This window comes from Tinamus guttatus, unplaced genomic scaffold (genome assembly GCF_059628265.1).
Source record: "Tinamus guttatus ecotype Peru unplaced genomic scaffold, ASM5962826v1 Tinamus_guttatus_pri_ptg000060l, whole genome shotgun sequence".
Classification (NCBI taxonomy): Eukaryota; Metazoa; Chordata; class Aves; order Tinamiformes; family Tinamidae; genus Tinamus; species Tinamus guttatus.
Genome location: NW_028288594.1, coordinates 2,499,011 through 2,520,928, shown reverse-complemented (window position 1 = coordinate 2,520,928; position 21,918 = coordinate 2,499,011). Strand labels below are relative to the sequence as shown.

Sequence of the window (21,918 nt, the reverse complement as noted above, 5' to 3'; positions counted from 1 at the left end):
TACATGCCTGGCAGCTTGATAGTCTGTCAACTTCAAGCTTGTTTTCTCTAAAATCTACTGCAGTAATTTCTGTTGCCTGAAGTTCTTTTTCCTCTTCTGTTGTTGCAAGGAGTTTTGTACCATGGTCATCTTCAAGTTAAAGAGAGATTCTGAAATTAGTATGAATACTGAAAATATTTAACCTTCCGACTCAAGTCACAAAACTTGAAATCTAGCATATTAATCTACATGGTCTGGTTCCTCACTATTTTTTTTTGGTGTTGTTTGTTTGTTTGCTTTTCCTCCACACCTACTTTAAAATCCATTTAAAGACATACTTTGAATAATATTGCCAAAACAGAGTATTCTTACTCAGGTAATCTGCATTAATTAACAGGCTTCTGGTGTCATGCACCTAATTAAAAGAAAAACCTGTTCCAGAATCATTTTAAAAGTATTAATGAATTTCAGTTTATTACATTGGCATAGGACTAATCAATGCTGAGCGGTCTATTTTATCTAGTTTCACATCACTGTGGCTCTTGTTTACAGCTTTAATATAAAATATTTTGTGGACTGTAATTAGTTTATATGCGTAATGGAACAACTGGAGAACACATGGGCACAAGCAATACATCCAGCTAGGGTTTTCCAAGCATTCAGCAGGCCTGTTTGCTGCCTCATGGACTAAATGCATGTGGTCCACGTGGTTTCTCCAAAACACAGAAATATTTGGGTCTCAAATTGTTCAAATTACAATATTGCAAAAAAATGAATGCTTCAAAAATAAACATCTGAAGTGGCATTTTACAAAAAAATGTCTCTCCCTATTTTAATTATATTATAAAAATGGCAGCAAAAGCTTATTTTAAATGTAAGCAAGACTCATGCAGTATGTTCATATGATTTACAGACAGAGATATTCTGACTATCAAGGTAGTGACTATGGAAAACTGAATGTGAATCTGAAAGATCAATGTTACAAAAAGGAGAAAAATCAATTAGTAAGGTCACTAGATTCACTGAAAAATGTACGAACCATTTGTACCTCTAGGATGCTGCTGTTTCCTTCCAAGTAAATACGTCACTACTTGTGTTTAAATATCACATTTTTCACACTGCAAGCCCACAGCAATTTCACTTGAACATCAAGAGGCCTCTCCCGCTCAGCACAGTCCCAGCAGGAGAACCTCTGCACCCAACCACCTTCCCTGTCCTCATCACAGCTCCACCCAGACCCATCCCCACGCTGCCACAGGACACTGCAGCGCAGCTCTCACTACTGATAGGAGACAAGGGGACAGGGGAAGAAGAAAAAGTAAATTCTGCTTCCCCTATCCCACAGGGTACATCAGAGTTCAAGAAAATAAAAATAATCTGCTTATAGTGATTCAAGCTCACTAAATTAAATTGCCATTGTTTTCAAAGGAAATGTTTTCTTCAAACTTGTTTGAAAGTATTAAAAATGAATGGTAACTACTCACCATCATTTTTGTTTTCATCCAAAATTCTGAGCTTCCTGTCTTTTTCAAAGGCAACTTGCTCAGTACTTATTTTAGTCTGGAGTCCTCTACAAAGCACAACAGTACATTAAATATGCTGGTATCACTCATTTCAGTAAACACAAGAAAAGATGCAAGAGAACTGGCAATATCCTCCAAACACAGATGGACAAAATAAAACCATTCTGCCAAACACTGGAATACTCAAACGATTATTTTTTTTTAAGTGACAGGAAATGCTGTTATGATATTTTATATGCCAAAATGACATGCAGCTTCACTCTTCTGAACAAGACAACATTCAGTTTTCCTTTCCCTTCTTCCCTCCTTTTGTTTATTCCTGCACTTTGAACAACCTCCTTGCCAGTAACAGCTCAGCTCCAGCAAAGCCCCTATAGTGATTGTTTATCATTTATCTAAGTGTTCTTGGTGTCAAGACTTCTGATACCTCCAGCAGAAAGAATATGTCCTCGATTTTGCCACATATACAAAACACAGCAAGTTATCCTAGCCACTCATTGCATATGAAAATGTGCAATGTAGACTTTCCCAAGTAGTTGTATAAAAAAATTTCTGATCGTTTCAAGAGAAATCGTTAAAACAACAAGAAATATGCAAAAAAAAATGTTATGGCATGCTAAAGATTTTGCAAATGCAAATAACTTTTGCCCTCAAATCATAAGCAGCAAGAGAATTGTTCAAGTGCTCCCTTTTTTTTTTTTTGGTGGGCGGGTAGAGAAAAAGAGGGAGAAGTAAGTATTTGACTTTAAAATGTAAATAAAAAAGATAATATAATATTCTAATAAAATATTCTAGTATATTTTAAAGCAGTTGAGCTTCAGACTTAGGTCTCCATTTAAGATGCTTTTATTTTCACTAGTTACAAGTATCAGCATTATGTGAAGATGATAATTTATTTTCTACTTCAAATTAATTAGTTAGCAGGAAGCAGGTAAGCTGAAATATCTGCTTGAAACAGTTTTAAATGATAAATTCTTCAACAACATTCCTCTTCATCTGCTTACACAGTCTAAAGCGTCCAATAAACCATTAAACACAACCAGCAACTCTCACAGCACTTACTGAAAAGAAAGCTAAAGTTCCTGCACTTCATACATTTGAGATGGCCTGAGATATTCACAGGCCAAAATGTTTTTGAAATAAAGAAATAAAGTCCAGATTTTTTTTTTTTTTTTTTTTTGCAAAGCACCATGTGATCCAAACTGACTAAAAAGACCCTTGAAATGCAAGTCCTAACTCCCTACTACCTTGGAAGTCCCTGGCCAGTCCCAGTTTGGCTCAGTATGGTGACATATTCTAACTGGGGTCAGTCTTTCCATTTAAATCAGGAAAAGCTGCCAGTTTACTTGTCCCAGGGAACACAGAGCTAGTGAACTAGGTGAACCCAAGGGGGCTTCTCTGGACACTCAGGGTTCATTTCAAGAAGGCCCTGCCTCCCGCTGGGTCAGCAGCTCTAACCACGCACTGAAGGGCCAGGCCGCAGCACCACCCAGAAGGAAAAGGAGTAGTTAAGGAAAGCTGTGTGTTTATCCTTTCAAAAGGAAGAATTAACCTTGACAGCCTATGGACCAAAAAGGTCAAGATAACTAAAATCTAGGCAAAAAAAGACAAAATTAGATATGCAAGCAGTAGATGGCTGTGCTCAGAACTGAGATAGTCCAGCTACCTGATCCCCACTCTCCACGTCCTACCCACCCCCCTCCCAAAAAAAAAAAATTAAGAGTGAAATTTAGAATTCTCATTTAAAAGTCAATCCACCATTTTTCACAGCACATTGCCCTAGTAAACATGCTGGGTATTTTAGAGCCAGATTCAGCCTGCAGAACACTTCTTTGTCATTTTTGTTGAAAAGTTGGCTGAATCAGTGCGTCCAGAAGAGTGCTGCAATTGAAACCTCTGCTTATTAAGCTCATTCCTCTCTCACAATCCTCTATTCTGTGCTCCACAATGAAGCAGCACTCTGCGCTTTATTTGCCTCCCCCGTTCCCTCCCCAGTGCTCCTTTCTTTGTCACAAGGCGTACTTACTTGCCATCTGTGCTAATATTTTCTTGTTTTTCTTCCTTGCGGCTTTGTGTGTTGTCTACAGAAACACTGCCAGGAACTGGAGCTGAGGAAGCAGGATCATTTTTCTCAGTTTCCAAAGGTAGCTCAGCAGAGCTCAGGGCCGCAGGAGCCTCTGCTGTCCTCAGAGAGGGCTCTGCGCTCTCCGTCCCCGCTCCGTGGTGCACGCTCATCTCTTCGTTTTCATCAATGCCCTCCAGACCGCACTCTGTGCTCCCTCCAGCTATGTGGACGGAGGGCCAGAAAAAGTGCAAACACCAAACAAACACAAACAGCAATTCAGAGTGCAGATACAAAGAGACTGCAAAGTCAGCCTAAATAGTTTAAAGAAGGAAAATTGAGAAGAGTTCTATTCGTAATTCAGGGGGAAAAAAAAAATACTCGTTCTGAGTTTTAACTCTTTTTACAACACTTTATTTTCTACTCCTTTCCATTTATTTCTTTTTACACAAGAGCACATGCTCACTCCCATGCTACTGTCCATATGTTTCTGTATCTGTAACTACTGGATACACTTTTCCTTTGTTCACCCAAATATAAATATAGAGCATATTCATTATATCCAGATTGCTTGCTACTTTCTTTAAATCTCCAATCAGGTTTAAAATATATGATTTGTTTAGATCAGTACTAATGTTAAAGAACTAAAAAACAAATCAGATCTCATCTTTGCTGGCGTTTTAAATAAGTATGCTCATCACTGTCAAAATTTTGCCTTAATTATCTTGACTCTACTAAAACACGGTTAGAAGTGTCTTGTGTGCTGCCCTGTGTTACCACAGAAGTGCTCAAAAAAAGCATGGAGCAGCATTAATCTGTGACAATAATAAACTTTTCAGCTAAATTATAGTTAAGCTAAAAGATTTAGTTACTGGTTTAGGATATACACAAGTCAGTATACCTAAAGTTAGACTAATCCATCCTCTTATTTGATTTCCAAAGGGACTCATTTTCCCCAGCTTTACTTTCCTGCCAGGATTCTTCCTACAACAAGATGTTGATTCATATTTTTCAAATACTAATAAGTAGGATGTACAATTAACCTCTTGGCTTTGCAACTTGCGTTCTGTAACACAAACCAAATAACTCTAATTTCATCTATATGGTGCAATATGGCAACTGGTAGAGCCACTGAGAGCAGCACAGCCATACAAGCAGTGCATGCTGCCCGAGCCGAGCAAGCAACCCTGGGCACTTGCTCTCAGGCTTTCAAGCAGTTCAGTTTCAGACTCTTGTGGAAAAGTTGTATCAGAAAATTTCTAGGTGTAAACCTACCCTAAATAAAGGCAAAGAATGATAATAAAATACTGAAGTACACAGTGCTAGGAAGTAGCAGATTGAAGAGTATAAGCTTCTTTGAAGAAAAACCTATAAACACACCTCTACACACAGGTGCCCTGTGGAGCATCCAGAACTTCCAGAGAAGTACAAAGTGTTACAGAGACTAAATGGAATGACTTGCAGGAAATCTCTGTTCAGAAGAACTTTGCTCTAACAAGCTCATCAGCTAAGCCTTCAGCAACAGCAATGCACAGGCACATAGCAGTCAGGAAAGCCAGAGTCATTAGTTCCACATCGTTTTTCTGTCGTGCTGCCCTGTCATACTGCTTTGGGGCTGCTCTGTAAGCAACATGGTCAACATCTGCCGCAGGTGCGAACGCAGAGGTGATTTAGATCCCCAGGGCAGGTGGGGCCAGACTGCAACGTGCTGCCACTTACTCTCTGCCCCAAGACCTAAGCACACCCGTACACACATGTGCCGCACTCGCCTCAGACGGCCTCCCTAGGCCCCTTACAGACAGCAACTTCTCTGTTTTTTTTTTTTTTTTTTTTGCTTTTCCTTCCCAGCTCTTTCATCTCCACCTATGGAAAATGCATGCATGCAGCCTAGTGTTTTGGGAAACAATTTCAGTGGTAGCACTATGGCTTTATACGTACAGAAGTATAGATGTCACAAGGCAAAAACAAAAGTGTGCAAAACTCAGATAAACATCAGATCTGCTGAGATTGTTCCACAATCACCCACTTCCAAAACACCATCTCTGGCACAGGTGAGAAGCACTAGTATGCCTGAAAAGCGGACTCACAGAACCTCCATCCCAGAGCTCAATATACTATGGAAACTGGAATTACACAACAAAACACTGCCAGTATTTCTGACAAGACAAATGGAAACATTCTGGAGCTGCTATGGCTTGGTGCCCAGGCGTTGCTGTCATCTCTGCTGCTTTCCTCTGGAGAAGTATTACAAAGGCTGAGTCACATCTCCGTGGATGGGACGGAAACGCAGTCAGCCCGGGTCAGTATAAGACCTCACTAACACTGCTGCCAGACAAAGGCCTCTGTCCTAGCACCTTCACTGTGCTAGGAACTGGATTAATCTGAACTGCAAATGTAGAATTTCAACCAAGAAGCAACTCACACTATTTGCAGGGAGTGTTTCGGACTTGCTTGAGGTTGGTTTCAATTGGTGGCTTTTCATCTGTTACTGGCCTGCCATGGCTGCAGCAGGTTAAAGTCTGAATTTGGTCCAAAACAAAGCGAAACAACAACAGCTACAAAAAACAACCATCCCTCATTTATATCATTCAGTTAACTTGCCAGAGCAACTGTTCTAGTTTTTTGTGGGTCTTTTCTCTAGTCACAATTTAGAAGTTTTATATGCAACATATCACTAAGCATTTATCGCAACCCCGGCTAGATACTGTATCCATACTGATTCCTTGCTCTATGTTTGTACCTGTACATACATATACCATGCATATGAAGCTGTTTTATTTCGGCACAAGTGAATAGTCTCAGATAACAAAGCATATGAATTGCACTTTTGTCTGCACTTAATTTAATGCCCGATCTTCTCAGGGAATAAGCTTTAAATAGTCCTAAGGGAATAGTGTTAAAACCTATGAGATAAAATTGTGAAGAAATGCCTGCTATACCCCCAAAAGTCTCACTTGAGTCAATAAGAATACTCTTTACCCAGCAGATAAGAGGCTCATACTGCTTTGCAGCCATTATGCTTGTAAGTACCAAAACCAGAAAGACTGACTACATCATGTAAATCTCTCAGTGCCTTTGCTCTTGATGCCTTCAAAAGTTCTTAAGAGATATTGTAACTAAGAAGATTATAGCAGGAGATTTATTTAACAGAAGACTATTTAAAAATCAGTAATTCTTTTTTATTTTTTTTAAATCATTTCACCCTCTCCCCCAGAAAAAAAAAAAAAAAAAAAGACTAAGCGTTAATACAGTTTAGGGAAGGGGAACAAAAATCATAATAGAGTAAAAAAATGTTGCTTACAATCCAAAATGTTCAAATTATTTCTCTTAAAAGTTTTTTCTAGTAGATGCATATGTTCAAGCCACTTCTGTCTCAGTACAGTCTGTCTTTCCACTATGGAAATCTGAAAATACCATTTTAAAACAGAAACACACTGCTGCAATTATACAGAGTAATTCCACTTAGCAATGCACTACTTGGACACTAAATAAATTTCTCAATCATCTGTAATGGCTCATTATAGGGCAGAAGGTTATACTATATCTGCAGCTTAATTTTATTATTTAATAAGGCAGCAGTGCGAAGCAGAGCTACTTTGTGAATGCCAGTCACAACTGAACAAAAACTACCAAGGCTTCCACAAGACTGATACTCAAAGCAGTGTTAAAGTGGAAAGAAATACTAAATAAACTTAAAATTATGTCCAATTTAGCAGTTAAAGGGATACTAAACTATTACATCTTGTATATTTAAACCCATTCTCAATTTGATGCATAATTTTTAGGGTAGGGATAAGAGAAGAGTAGCACAACTGGACTTACTGCCTGTGAATACCGCTTCTCATGGCACAATGGGCTTCCCTGAAACGACCTTTCACAAAAGGCCATAGAACAGCCACCAGAGAGCAGCAGTAACCCATGAGAAAAAAAAATGGCAAGGAAGCTGTGCTGTGGGACTATGTCTTTACATTTAAAAAAAAAAAAAGAGCATTATAATGAATCTTCAGCACAGGATATGGCATGAAGATATCACAAGCAGTACAAGCAAATAAATACTGAGAAAATAAATCCCAGGGCTCAACAGCTCAGTAAAGATGAGATCATTTTATCACAGCATGATAAATTTGCTCACCTGGGACCTATCACCTGAGGATAAATAAACTTTTAAACACAGAAAATTAAATACTAATAAACACTCTTCAGAATGATTTACTTAACAGTATTAGAAATCACTATCCTCCATCTGCTAAAGGAAAGGTTATGTGTTTTACTTTTAACTAACATCATACATGAAGATTACGTAACATTATAAAGAAGAATACTACAACCAATATTTAGATCTTATTTCAGGTGCATCAGGATACAAGCGAAGATATTTTCATCATTCAGATGCTGGAGAGAATTTTGTTTGTGGCTGGCAAAATCAAAGCTATGATAGACACACGCTGGAACAGCAGCTTTGATAATATCAAAGGAACACTTCAGAAATAAGGTTTGCTGGCTGCAATGATTTATAAATTAAAGAATATAAACATTAGAATGACAACAGAAAAGCAGCCAGGGGATTTGCAAAACAGATCTGTTATTTTCAAAGGGAATTCTAAGTTTGGTAAGCTGAGTCTTCATTATCACTTATTAATTACATTCATGTTTTATAACTACAGCTTACAATTTCTTTACAATCTCTTTCATATGGTGCTTTAAGCATGCCTTCAAGACTAATTCAGATTTTCATACTTGGATATTTTCCAAATGCCAGAAAGCCTTGTAGTACAGAAGGAAAAGTTACAGCCCTCAGTGTTTACTGCACTTTTGCAAAAGGCTCCAAACCCGAACAGGAAGCAGACAGAGAGGATGAACATTTGAACATCAGCCACTACTTTCTAGCAAGGTAATTCAAATCTCTGGTGAAACTCAGTGCACATTAAAATGCCAGATAATTGCAGATGCACTATTTGTTCACACAGTCTAGCATATGTGTTATAAGGTTCTAAAAATATTTTCACTGTGTATATTATTGCTTCCAACATTGAAGTGCACACAAATATATAACAGGTCTACAACCATACCTCTCTACATCGTCAACCTCAACTGCATAGCATTTGTACTTTGAATTTATTAAGCTAGATATTTTTATTCTTACAGAGACTTTCCTGCTAAAATTTTAACATAGATATTTTCTGAAAATGTACACAAATTGAGCCCAAATTCAATGATTACCAACAATTTCTTTTCTCATTTGCCCAGGGAAGTTAGGATGGCAGATACTCTTGTTGTGTTTTACCAGTCCAGCCAGTTTGACTGGCATCCCCAATAAACTAGCTGGAAAATACTCAAGAGTTCCTGTCACCTGGTGAGAAACTTGAGTGTTTAGCCTCACACAGTGCCTGTGGCGCTCCGTGTGCTTACTATTGATATGCTTCATCCTTGCTGAAACGCTTCGGCAAGTGGTTTTTCCGGACTGCATTGACACTTACTATTCTAAAAGCACTTGCAAATTTTAGAAGACTCTTAGAAGCTCTGACTTGATTCTTGAGTCTGAATCCTACCATAAGGTGCTTACAAACAGCCATATTGAACTTAAAAAAACAAAAAGTTATTCAGCAGATAAGTAACTGTATTTTACTCTAAATATCTATACCTTTGTATATCACAATTTATTTTTATATGGAAGTACAACGACTTATGAGTACATTTTATGTTTACAACTCAGGTTTTCAAAGGCTGTTCAAGATGGAAGCCAAAAGGCAGGCACAGGTTTGCTCCTAGACTCAGAAGGTCAAGGGCACACAAGAGGAGTTTCTGGAAACAAGACTGGACTTCAGCTTTTGAATGACTTGTTATTGGGTATACGAAAAGCACTAAAATTTGTGACTAGTTTGCACTAGAAGGGGGAAAACAGGGATAAATGTTTAGTTTTCTAAAATGTGAAGTATCGACAATATAGGTACAACTTCTTGAATATAGTATGATAAAATGTCTTTTAGAGAGCCATATTCTGCACTTGAAACCATGAATTAACTGATCTGAGGCCTTGTAATAATCCTGCACCTAAGATACATCTGCAGTACAGAAATTTATGGCTATGAATTATAAAAGCTTACTGTAAAATAGATTTGACAAACACATTTGGAAAAAAACTAACCTGTTTCTGTCTGTATTTCAGTGGCTTTTTCTTCCACAGTATCCTTAGCAGGTGTTACTGTAACAAATCAAATAAAACTTTTTAATAAAAGTATTGCCTCTTAATTTTTGCACCACAAAAACTCTAGACAAAGTGTTGAATTGTGATTTTCAAGAAATACAGCTTCTCTAAAGTAATCAAACATTGTCACACATCCCAAATTGTTTAATCTCAACACTTAGGTATTTTTGAAACTAAGAGAACTGAATTTTTAGATCAAAAAGAATTATAATAGCATTAATACAAATCTCTTTCCCTTAAATTCTTCTCAAAACCATTTTCTATCAATCCCTCCATGTTCCAGAACAGCTCATCTTATCCTCTGTCCACCCACAACTTGTCCATTTGATTAATATAGACACAGTTGCTATAAGTAAGCTAACTAATTTCAAGTTTGTTTCTTTCTGCTACATGTACCCTAAAATAGCCTCTACATACATCATCTTATCAAATAAAATAATATTACTGCTTCTTACAATCTGAAGATGCTTGACACTCATGTTTTTTAAGTTCTTATGGGATGGTATTTCTTTAATGTTTAGCCAAATTACCATACTTTCTGTTGCCTTGTAATTAAGCAGCATAAAAAGATTACCAGGCTCATTAATGCTTTCACTTTGATCTTCTGGCATTTTAGAGGGTGGTGAGGGCGCTTTGCGTTTCATCCTTCGCAGAGAGGAGTTCACAGAAGCTGTGTCACTGAGCGGCAGAGAGCCCTTCCTTACTACTCCTAGTCCTGGAGCGTCCTAAGGCAGCAGATGGGGAGGGAGAAGGTTATTAATAATCAAAAACAAACAAACAAACAAAAAAAACCAAACAAACAAACAAAAAATAACTCCAGTAATTGCTCTCCAAAAGTATACATTTGGAAAAATGGAAATCTATGCCTATTACCAGGATTACTACATTTTGGATCTTGAATTATCAGTTTTCTCAAAGATTTTTTAGAATAGAATCATAGAATGCTTAAGGTTGGAAGGGACCTCTAGAGGTCATCTAGTCCAACCCCCCTGCACACGCAGGGTCACCTAGAGCACGTGGCACAGGACTGCGTCCAAGTGGTTTTTGAAGATCTCCAGAGAAGGAGACTCCACAACCTCTCTGGGCAGCCTGTTCCAGTGCTCTGTCACCCTCACCGTTAAGAAATTTTTTCCTTAAGTTCTTGTGGAACTTTTGGGGCTTCAGTTTCCGGCCGTTTCCTCTAGTTGGTGGCCACCAGTGAACAGGCCAGCACCATCCTCCTCACTGCTTCTCTTGAGGTACTTATAGACACTGATCAGGTCCCCTCTCAGCCTTCCCTTCTCCAGGCTGAATAGGCCCAGCTCCCTCAGCCTCTCCTCACAGGGCAGATGCTCCAGGCCCCTGATCATCCTTGTGGCCCTGTGCTGGACTCTCTCCAGCAGCTCCACATCCCTCTTGTTCTGTGGAGCCCAGAACTGGACACAATACTCCAGGTGTGGCCTCACCAGGGCTGAGTAGAGGGGCAGGATCACCTCCCTCGACCTGCTGGAGACGCTCTTCTTAACGCACCCCAGGATCCCATTGGCCTTCTTGGCCACAAGAGCACAGTGCTGCCTCATGGTCAACTTGTCATCCACCATGACACCCAGGTCCCTCTCTGCAGAGCTGCTCTCCACAAGGTCGGTCTCCAGCTTGTACTGGTATCTGGGGTTATTCCTCCCCAGGTGCAGGACCTTGCACTTGGCCTTGTTGAATTGCATTAGGTTTTTCACCGCCCAGTTGTCCGGTCTGTCCAGGTCCCTCTGGATGGCAGCACAGCCCTCTGGGGTATCGGCTACTCCTCCCAGTTTGGTATCATCAGGAAACTTGCTGAGGGAGCACTCTGTGCCTTCATCCAGGTCATTGATGAATAAATTGAACAGGACTGGGCCAAGGACTGACCCCTGGGGGACCCCGCTAGCTATAGGCCTCCAACTAGACTCTGCACTGCTGATCACCACCCTCTGAGCTATGCCATCAATAACTGAATATGTTTACAGAGTACAAGATACAGCAGAAAAAGAGATGCAAAGATAACAGAAAGCATTAAAAAGAGGAAAAAGTCTTCCTTACAGGATCTCTCATCAGAGCTTCTTAGTTCATATGATACAGCAGTTGAAATCCATTTTGAATTGCTTGAATTTCAAGAACATGCTCTGTGTCTAAAGATGACAGCAGCTATAAATTCACCTGCCATGCTAACACAGTTTGCCATCTGCTGAAGAAACTTCTTATTTTCATGTCTACTAAATTATTACCTTCACAATCCCAGCATTGGTGAAATATGTTTCAGCATTGGTCACAGCTGCCTGTTCCTGTAGTAATTTTGATCCCTGTTACTCATCTACTCAATAATATAATAAAATCCAGAGTGACATTCATTTCTTGCAAGAAGCATCCACACAGCAACTGGAACATCCTCAATGGAGGATGGGGAACATCCTCAAAGATCTTCCCCTCATGCGTTAGTTAACAAGCTTGCTTCACAAAGCAAAAGATGGAGGAGCAAGGACAGCAGAAAGACACAAGTCTTTCTTTCTTTCAAAAACTGTCCATGGACAGAATTACTGACCTTGTCAATATGCATGGAAGAGCTGCTTTTAATTTGCCAAGCTACCACTCAATAACAAACACACATCTTACAGTATGGGGATATTTTTTTTAAAAAGGCTAGAGTATTTCATTCTACATAATCAAAATTATAAAGAGAATTACAGGAGAGAAAGTATTGGCACAGGTTGTCTGTGGAGCAGTCTGAGGGCTCCTCTTGCACCTCAGTAGAGCACCTGAAGGAACGAACTGCAGCAGTGAAACCCCCCCGCGCCAGGCCCTGGGAAGGTCGGGCGCCGTGTTGCTGTGCCCCAAACAGCGCCAGCGCGGACTCAGGGAGCCCTTTGGTGCCTTCCTGCACCACAGGGAGCAGTTTTGTCCAAACACCTTTGCACAACTGGGTGCACCCAAGCTCTTCAATGCCCAGGCAAGCCGCTTAACCTTGCACAGAAAAGCAGGGCTCTGGCTAACAGGGAGAAAGACCAGATGAAATATTCTTTCAAGAGAAGTTGAGGATATGAACCTAGAACCCCATTCCTAATTAAAAAATAGTTGCAAGTTCTAATAGTTCTTACTAAGTCAGATTCCAGATCAGAACTTCACTCAAGAAAATTACTTTACACTTTTTATAGTTTCTTATTCACAGTTCCTAAGTAGTTCTATTAAAAAAAAATAGTAGTCAGTATCTGAGTTTCCAAGCATAGGGTGTCAAAGATATTATTTTCCCCAGATCAGACTCTTTTAGACTGTTAAATCATTTTCCGTCTTGGTAATGGGTAGTTGTATTTCTCGGTTTTCTGGTACAGTCTGCAGCCCCTCCATCTTGCACTGAGACACTGCTGCTCCGTGGGCAGGTCTGCACTTCTCCCGAGCTCCGGGGTGGCCCTGAATCCTGCGGGAACTCACTCGGCTACACGGATGTCCCCCAAGCTCCCGCACGCACAGATAAAACATTTGTGTGGGGGGATGTTTTCAGCACCAGTGCACAAATGCTACTACAAGATTTTAATAAGCCTTTCTACTGCCCTTTGCATCCAAAGAAACAAATTATTTGCAAAGAGAAATTTCAAGCAAGTACTAAATGTTCCAGTTAAGGTTCAAGTGTTGAACAGATTTCTCAGGAATTATTCAGCATATGAATATTAAGAGCTTTCAAATCTAACAAAGGTTGTAATAGAAAATAGTACTTTAAACGGATCGAAAAAAATTCAAAACCTCATTAACATGTATGCGACAAAGTTTGGGACCACATCTGGGTGGTCATGTGTCCCACCAACTGCCAGTGACACCAGCGCTCTGAGCAACTTGGAGCAGTACGGTTAGTGTCAATTCCTAACGTTGCATATTACAGCACAGAAAGGAGATGGTCCCTTGTGGGGGATTCCCTGCTTGAGCAGGGGGGTTGGACTAGGTGATCTCTAGAGGTCCCTTCCAACCTCAACTGTTCTGTTCTATGTAGTAGCCTGTTATGTGTAGTTGCTCGTTGGTGCTGGAGTCGCTGAGAGAGTTAGTGCTGCTTGCACAGAACTGCCCGCGGACTCTTGTGGGAACGCCCCAGGCGTGGGCAGCAGTGACATTCCTGGCGCCGCACTCCTTCCTTGGCCTGCAACAGGCCCCAAGGAGCCGACCATGAGACATTCTGGCCTCGAACACATAAGGACAAATGGGGCACCACATCCGCTGTGATCCTGAGCAGGCACCAACAGAGGCCAGCGCTTCCCAACTCTCTAAGCAAGGGCAGACCTGGAGCCCTGACCCCTTCTCATCTCAAAAAGCAGACAAAGTTAATTAAGGCGCAGTAACTTTGCAGCTGGAACACAAGAGAAAACCACAAGTGTTTGGAAGGTGCCTCGTGGAGCATCTCCCTGCACAGGACGCATGCCTCACACCAAGGGCCCTTGCACACACATCCTCATACCAAGAGCACCTCTCCTCATCCACTTGCATCCTGGCTTAACAGAAGCTACGCAAGGGAATAGGATAACAGAGCATACTGCTAACCATGTTGCTGGTTATCTTTTTTTCCTTCCCATTAACACCATACAGGGAAAATATATGCAGACAAATGTATGCCCAAGGAGTAACAGAAAAAAAAAAAAGATCAATGCTAATTGAATGACTTACGTTTCTATTATGTGGCTTAAGCTTCTTACTCAAACTAGTAGAGAGAATGCAATATGCCTTTCACCTATTGGAAAAAGAGGACATGCAGGATACAGGCAGAGAATTGCCTGCTCTGCAGGCAATCTTCTGTTCAAACGCACATGATACTAGTATTTTTTTCTGTGATTTCTGTCCACAAACTGGCACAGGTACACAAGTAAATACAAAAAGAGGGGGCAAAGCTATGTAGTTGGTATATATCAAGAATGGATGCGTGCTATGTCCACAAACCTGTTTTGAATCACATCAAATCATCTTCATGCAAGCTTCAGCAAGAGAAAACATTTAGTTCCAAGCACTGTCTCCTTGTAGGTGACCCTGGTTCTGCTGAAGATCTTCCCATCACAGGACCTGCTGTGATGTTGCCAATGCCTCTTTAAAGACCCAATCATCAGAGTCCTTCATGCAACTGTGCTTCTGATCACACCTCTCAAGCGCGGACTTTGTCCGGGCCACAGTCCCCACTGAAGCCCTGCCACCCCAGGGACTAATAAATATTTTCAGACACTTAATGGCTTAGTGGCTTCCCACCCCTTCCCCCAGGTCTCATCTGTTCCTTCTTTCCCCCCCCCCCCCCCCCCTCTTCTGAGGAACAGCCTAGAGACTTCAATTTCTTTAGGAGTTAAGCTTGAGTAAATAGAGGAGAACGATATTGCACCAGTTGAGAAGTCCTATCCATCATTTTAAACAGTAAATGTTTTGGCTAAAAAAACTCTTTTTAATTGTTTCTACCCAAGCATAGCTTGTGTGTGCTCCTTTACAGTAACTGAAAACAGTGCAAGGAAACAGACATTCATTAAAAAAATAAAGATATCACAGTCTGGTTTAGTCTAGATTTTTATAAATAAAAATTATTATTAAGAAATCAGGAAAAAAAGCAACTGCATCCTGGGAATAATCAAATGCTTTTCATTTAATGATATTACTAGAAATATTAGAAGACTAGAAATATTACTAGAAAATTGCATCTACTTTTACAAAGCCTGTGAAGATGTACACACTGTATTATACAACTGCAGTTTTCATAGCCCCTCGAAAGCCCTCTCTATTTGCAAGCATTTTTAAACTTGCCATTTCTAAACAGACTTCTGGCACAAGGCATCTCTCTCAAAATCAAGACTGACACAAGCAAGGAGGGATTTGAGTATTACACTAACACACTCATTCCCAAAACTAATTTAACACAGAGATTTGCTGTGCTTAAATTAAATATTTAAGCAGCGCCAGTCATCCTTTCTCATAAAAGACGGACAAATCACGATAAAAGAGTTAGCCCTTCATCACTTACATCAATTTCTTACCTAAAAATAACAACCCATCATCTTCAAAAACTAATTCTATAATCTCTCTGAAATTCAGGGAAAATAATTCAATCCTCATACAAGAATGCAACTGTTCAGATGCAAAAAAAAGCTGCTTCCTTTTTAAGGGAAGAGGGGATGCTGTAGGAGCTAAACATTAAAAGCATTTTCATACTGTGAGAAATTGGACTACAATACACTGTGAATTTAAAGAAAAGAAACACTGAGGACACTGTTCCCTGAAAGCTGGCTCATTTCACTGTTGTCTGATGTTACTGGCATGGGCAAATGCCTATTGCTATCAAAACCAGGAAAACAGTTTATCAGGGTAAAGTGACATTTCACTTTGTCTTCCTTGTGGCTGCTACAAAAAAAGATTTGTCTGTAGTAAGGCACATGCAGAAGGTCACCCTGCTCCATAAAAAAAAATTCAGCATGCAGCCACTTTGCCAAACAAACTGAAGGGCAAGTAGTTTCAGCCTTCTTTAAAGCAACATGATTTGCAAGGAACTGTTTTTGGTAAAACAGAAGCAGATAGGAAGTATATCTTAAGAAAATATTTATATCATAGTTTTCTAAGTAAACATGTGGGACATGACAATAAGAATGAAACTACCAGACATGCAAAATAGCCCAGCAAACACAGTGATCAGCCCAGTGAGCAATCTAAACCCAAATTTAAATCATAGAAACAGGAGGCGCATTTTCAACAGTGGGGAACAGAAGAAGCCAAATTCTTCTGTGAAATAACTCATGTGTAGGGTGATTATGGGACTTGCTGTACTACTGAAAACTGACTCAGAAGAGAAGAACACACTTTGGCCACTTAGAGTTGATGAAACAGTGATGCATGCAATACCGATGAAGAAACACTGTGCAACCATCAGAAATGCTATGCTATCACCACAGCTAACTTTATTCTTAGATACTTATGCCTCATTTTAAAAGCTGCACTTAAGATTTCAGTTCTTAGGGTAAAGGCCGATTCTTACTGTCTACAGCACCCAAATAGAAAATTGAAAATCCTCTACATTCTCTTTTTTTTTTCTTTCTACATTCTCTCTCACCTAACAGCTTGAGATTTTATAGGAATTCTCTATTTTACAATTAAGTGAGACCAGAACTCTCACTAGTTACACCTTTTTGTTCATTTTAGAGTCTCTCTGAATGGTCACTCTTCTGGCATACCTATTGCTCTTCCCCGTTTGGGGTCACCTGCACACTTGGAGGTGCATTCAATTCCGCAGTCTACGCTCTTTATCCAGATAGTGAATAGTATCAAATTCATTTCCAACTCCTCAGGAACTCCACTCACCAGCCAAGCTGACTGAGCTGACCCACCACTGTTTAAGCTGGGCAATTTAGCCAGCCTTCTTCCTATCTTGTGGTCCATCTATCTAGCCCACATCTTCTTAGCTTGTCAAAAAGATGTTGCAGAAGACTCCATCAAGCACCTCACTACAATCAAGGCAGATGACCTCACCCCCTGGGCAAGTTGTTCCATCATCTAATGCAATCAGATTGGTCAAGCATGACTTGCTCTACCTGAATTCACACTGGCTTCTCTTACGTACTTCCTTGTCCTCCATTTGCCTGGAAACAGCTTCCTTGAGGATCTGGTCCATAATTTTCCGAGGGAATGAAGTAAGGCTGACTGCTCCATAGTTTCTGCAGTCTTCCTTTTTGCCCTTTTCTTTGGTAGATGGGCATGATGCTTGCCTTTCTGCACTCTTAGCTTTATTCGTGAAGATTGACACTGAGAGGATACTGAGGCACCAAGAACACGCCTCAGATTTTCTGCAACTAATTTACCAGTCCCACTGGGTAGCAAATCTGTATCTCCGTGCCTACTTACACTAGCTACTATCCTAACAGAAGCCTTTCTCACAATCCTTGGCATCTCTTGGCAGTTTGAACTCCAGCCTTGCTTTTCCTTTTCTAGCAATATAGAGACACCTATAGCATGTCTGAGAAATGTTTCTCTGTTTCTTTGGGGAAGTAGACTGCTCTCTTCCCCTCTCAAAAAGAGGTATATTACTCCTTTTTGGCTCTTGAGCACAGCATTTAACCAGTCTTTTTCCTTTTATGTCTGCCTCTCCTCCCACTTCCAAGAGATGGGCTGCTCTTGTGCTTCACGAAAGCTGCTTCTGAAAACCTCCCAGCACTCCTGAGCTCCTCAGCTCTCTAGTGAAGAATCCAGTAGGATCCCCTTTGTCAATTTCCTGACCAAGTTGAGCAATATGTACTAATGCATCCTAAATTTACTCATCAGATGACATCTGGTGGAAAGCAGATACTACGAGAAAATTATTTTACTTAATAAAATCCAGAGTGTAAAGCAAATATTCACCTATGTTTAAGTGACAAGCTCTGTAGTATCCTACAAATCACTGTGCAATTAAATGAGGAAGAAACAGGACTCTTCCTTAAAAAAGCATGCCAAAGGCTACAAGGTCTAAGGGAGCCAGACAAGGTAGTGCAAGCTAGAATATACATACACAAAAAAGTAACTTAATCAATATGGATTTCTGTCCCTTCCTCAGGAGTTAGTCAACTTCAGTCTAAGCGCTTCAGATAAATAAATGTCAGTACAAAATAATAAAACCAAGTAATTTTGTTAAACAACAGACCCTAGCCTGGCAGTCATATACTAGTTTGACATAATGAAATATTAATCATTTAAATCATGTTAACATTACTTTTTTTAAATTGAAATTAAATTAAAAAGCAAACATGATGAGGTAAAAAAAAAAAAAAGATTATGTTTTTTTTCAATGCTTCTTTTATTAAAATAAAGAAAAAAATCTTTTGTCTTTAATGATAAAGCTTTTCAGCAGGACACAATACACAAATTGAAAACTTCTGTTAAACAGTGCTCTCTTGTGGTTCCGTGCATTAGTGAAAGAGTCACGGTTTCAATTTTCTTGTTTATGGATCTAGCATAAAATCTCCCTCTGATTTGTATTTCATTTCGCTTTACTTTTTATTTTTCTAGCATGCCAATAGCCTCATTTATTAAAGACCACCTTTAGGTTCTGGATTCAAAGCAAAGTATTAAGTTCAAAATACAGCAGACACGTAACAGGGGTATTCCCTTATATCAAGTTTAGAGATAAATGAAGCAAATGTAACTAACCTGTTCGTTCCTATCAAAACTGTTAGATTTGACAATATCAGATGCTGTTTTGACCTGGGCACGCGCAAGATCCTGAGGGGCACTCTGGGAAGTTGTCATAGGTGGTAAAGGAGCTCTCCGCTTCTTTGGCATTTCAGATGGCAAGGTACTTGAATCATACTGCTTGCTAACAGTGTTACACCTGGTGATAAAAGTTGGCCTTGGCTTGCTCATCAGTGGAGTTGCTGGAGCACTGGCAGCCTTGGAGGGAGGAAAAAAAAAAATCCATATCCTTTATACTTTCTGTAAAACAATCAGCATATTGAGGGGTTTAAGAATATGTTTGCACAAGTCTGGCTCATGTAAAGTTATATCTTACTTGTTCTCGTTTCTTCTTACTTCGTTGAAAAAAGCTGAAAAATCCTCTATTTTCTCTCTCCTTCAAAACATCTAAGTTTTCAGACATTTGGTAGGAGTCTAAAATGAAAAAAAAAACACAACAACAACAACAAAAAAACCCCACGTAGTTCTAGATGTTATTTATTGCATAGATTTTTTTCCTGCATTCTTATAATTTCACTGTCTGTCATCAGCCTTCTGGAAGGATACACCAAGCACACCATAAATCACCTATACTAATAGCTTTGCCAAAAGCTACACACTGACCAGGTTTCCTAACATCAGTGTTCTTCCCCTCTTCTCAGAACTCAAAGCACATGAGCTTCAGCTACGCTTTATACCCTCACCTCTCGACCCAGACCACTCAACTCGTCATAATTTATGATTCATTTAACAAAGTCTCCAGAAGGGGAAGGAGCAGAAGCCTCTCCAGTTCTCAATCTCTAGCAGCTTAAACTCATGGCAAAGGGTGAAGCGGGACAGGTCGAGTACAAGCCTGCCAGTAACAGGCTATGGAAGAACATCACTGAAACGCTGGCAGGCACTAACCTAAACGTAACTGTGTGACAGTCATGACAAGATTATCAAGTCCATACTGGGATCTTGCAGAACTTATCCTCTTTATATAGCCCTATTCCTGCAGAAGATTTGTAAATTCAAAGGTTGTCCTTCTTTAATTTTGATTTGATTTGAATTTGGTAAAGAAATAACATTTAACACAAATGCAAGAACCAACAGGAGGCATCAGGAAGACCACTGTGGGACTCTCGGTGCAAACATTAATATAAATATAACTGTTTTAGGCTGTATAACTGTTTAAAATTGACCTAAGTAAAAAGGCACAGAAATACTTTACACATATCTGGGTATATCCACTCCTGCACTAAATTTTTGCTTATGCATCCTTGGTAACACAGAGGTAACCTGTTTAATTTTACAGGTAAGTGATGATATAATGGGATTGGATGTTAATGTCACTCAAGTGCCACAGTTTCACAACCTGTTTCACTAAAGCATACCTTGTAAAGATGGTAAATTTAAATCAGCTGGTGATGTGGCTACAGAGAGACAAAAAGAGAATTTCAGTGTGAATCAGGGATGCAGCTGTAAGTTACACAAACACAGAATACCAAGCTGAGTCTTCAACATTAGGAAAAATATTTGGGTACCTTCCTGAAGTAAAGTAAGCTGATGCTCACCTTTAAACTCTACTTAATGCTGTATGCCACTTAAAAGCATAAAATGTTTTCATGAGTTCATAAAATGAGAACTACACACACACACAGAGCTTCGTACAAACTGCACAGTTCCTTATGCTCTCTCTTAAGGATTTCTGGCAGTTTGATTCAAATGACGCAGGCTGGCGGTTTGGGCAGGGAGCACAGGGAGGACTGCTAAATTTTGGCAAAATAAAAAAATAAATAAATTCATGTCAGACTTCTCAACCATAAGAATACATGAACTTGTCCCAGCTTCAGTTTTGTGGAAGACTAGTGACATTCCTGAAATTGCTGGTAAATGAATTTCTTCTGAAGCAAAAACTCAGACAGTATAGATATGGAAATACTAAGTAATCATCTTTGCTATTAAAAATTTACAAGAACTGTCTTACCTCGACTGATATCCATGGCATATAGTTCTCTCAGTCCAAAGTCATTAAGAGATTTTGTCACATCCAGGGCTTCTTGGGACTGGTAGTTCTTCAACAACACAGTGTGCGAAGGATCAAACTCACATTTACTGGAGATAATCGGTATGAGTTCCTGAAGCGGTGCGTGGGGACTGACTCTTACTACCGTCTTCTGGGTCTTCTTGTAGTTTATGACTACTCTTACAGTTTGCTGAACAGAAAAGCACTACAATAAGCCCCCGGCACATAAATTCTGAAAACAGCTGGCACTTTCATAACAAATTTACAGCAATCATATGAATTTGCCTTAGAGTCAACTTCACCAATGTTTTATAAACAATCTATTAGTTTTGTTAGAAGGGAAACTAGGAATTTATGACTCCCTTCTGTTCAAAGAGGTGGCTCAAACAGTCAACTTTATAAACTGTCACTTCTCTGGCCAGAAGGGCATATGCCTGGATTCAGTGGCACCTCCTGGATTAAATCAGGTAGCAGTGTCAGCCAATAAGCTGTGCGGGGGGAGAAGGAAGGTAAAATGGCAGCACAAGAGCTCCCATGACCATATACTAGCGCTTCAGATAAAATCTAAAATGGTATTCCTCTACGTGGCAGAATGACAAGAGAAGGAGGAAAGATTTATACAACTCCCAGAGGCAGCTGCTTCCCTAATTCTGAAAGCTCTTGTATTCTTAAGCAGCAGTATATAAGAAAAGCAGAGTGACGACCAAAAAATAAGCATTAAATAAAAATGACCATGCAATCAGAAGGACTCACATATCACAGCACAAGAGATGTGCTACAAATTCTTGATTTTCAGTTTCTGAAAAGTTTGTTGTATTCAATTCATCTTCCAAATTTGCCAAAAGGATACTAAGACATGGGATCTTAAACAACCTTTGAACATTTCTTTCTTGCAGCAGCAAAGATGCTGGAAGCAATGAACCAGGATCTATTTTACCTAAGAGGAGGTTACAGAGCAGATGGAGCCCAACTTTTCACAGTGGCGCATGGT

The 21,918-nt window shown here is 39.8% G+C and overlaps 1 protein-coding gene across 1 annotated transcript in view; it reads right to left on the bottom strand.

The window, feature by feature from the left end:
* The window catches only part of COBLL1 (cordon-bleu WH2 repeat protein like 1), a 96,663-nt gene that overhangs the window by 6,414 nt on the left and 68,331 nt on the right, over window positions 1–21,918 (bottom strand). The window contains 9 exon segments of the mRNA XM_088540359.1: window positions 2–129; window positions 1,464–1,549; window positions 3,529–3,787; window positions 9,710–9,766; window positions 10,305–10,494; window positions 18,899–19,138; window positions 19,257–19,354; window positions 20,296–20,334; window positions 20,889–21,117. Of these exon segments, the coding sequence (XP_088396485.1) occupies window positions 2–129; window positions 1,464–1,549; window positions 3,529–3,787; window positions 9,710–9,766; window positions 10,305–10,494; window positions 18,899–19,138; window positions 19,257–19,354; window positions 20,296–20,334; window positions 20,889–21,117 (1,326 nt within the window).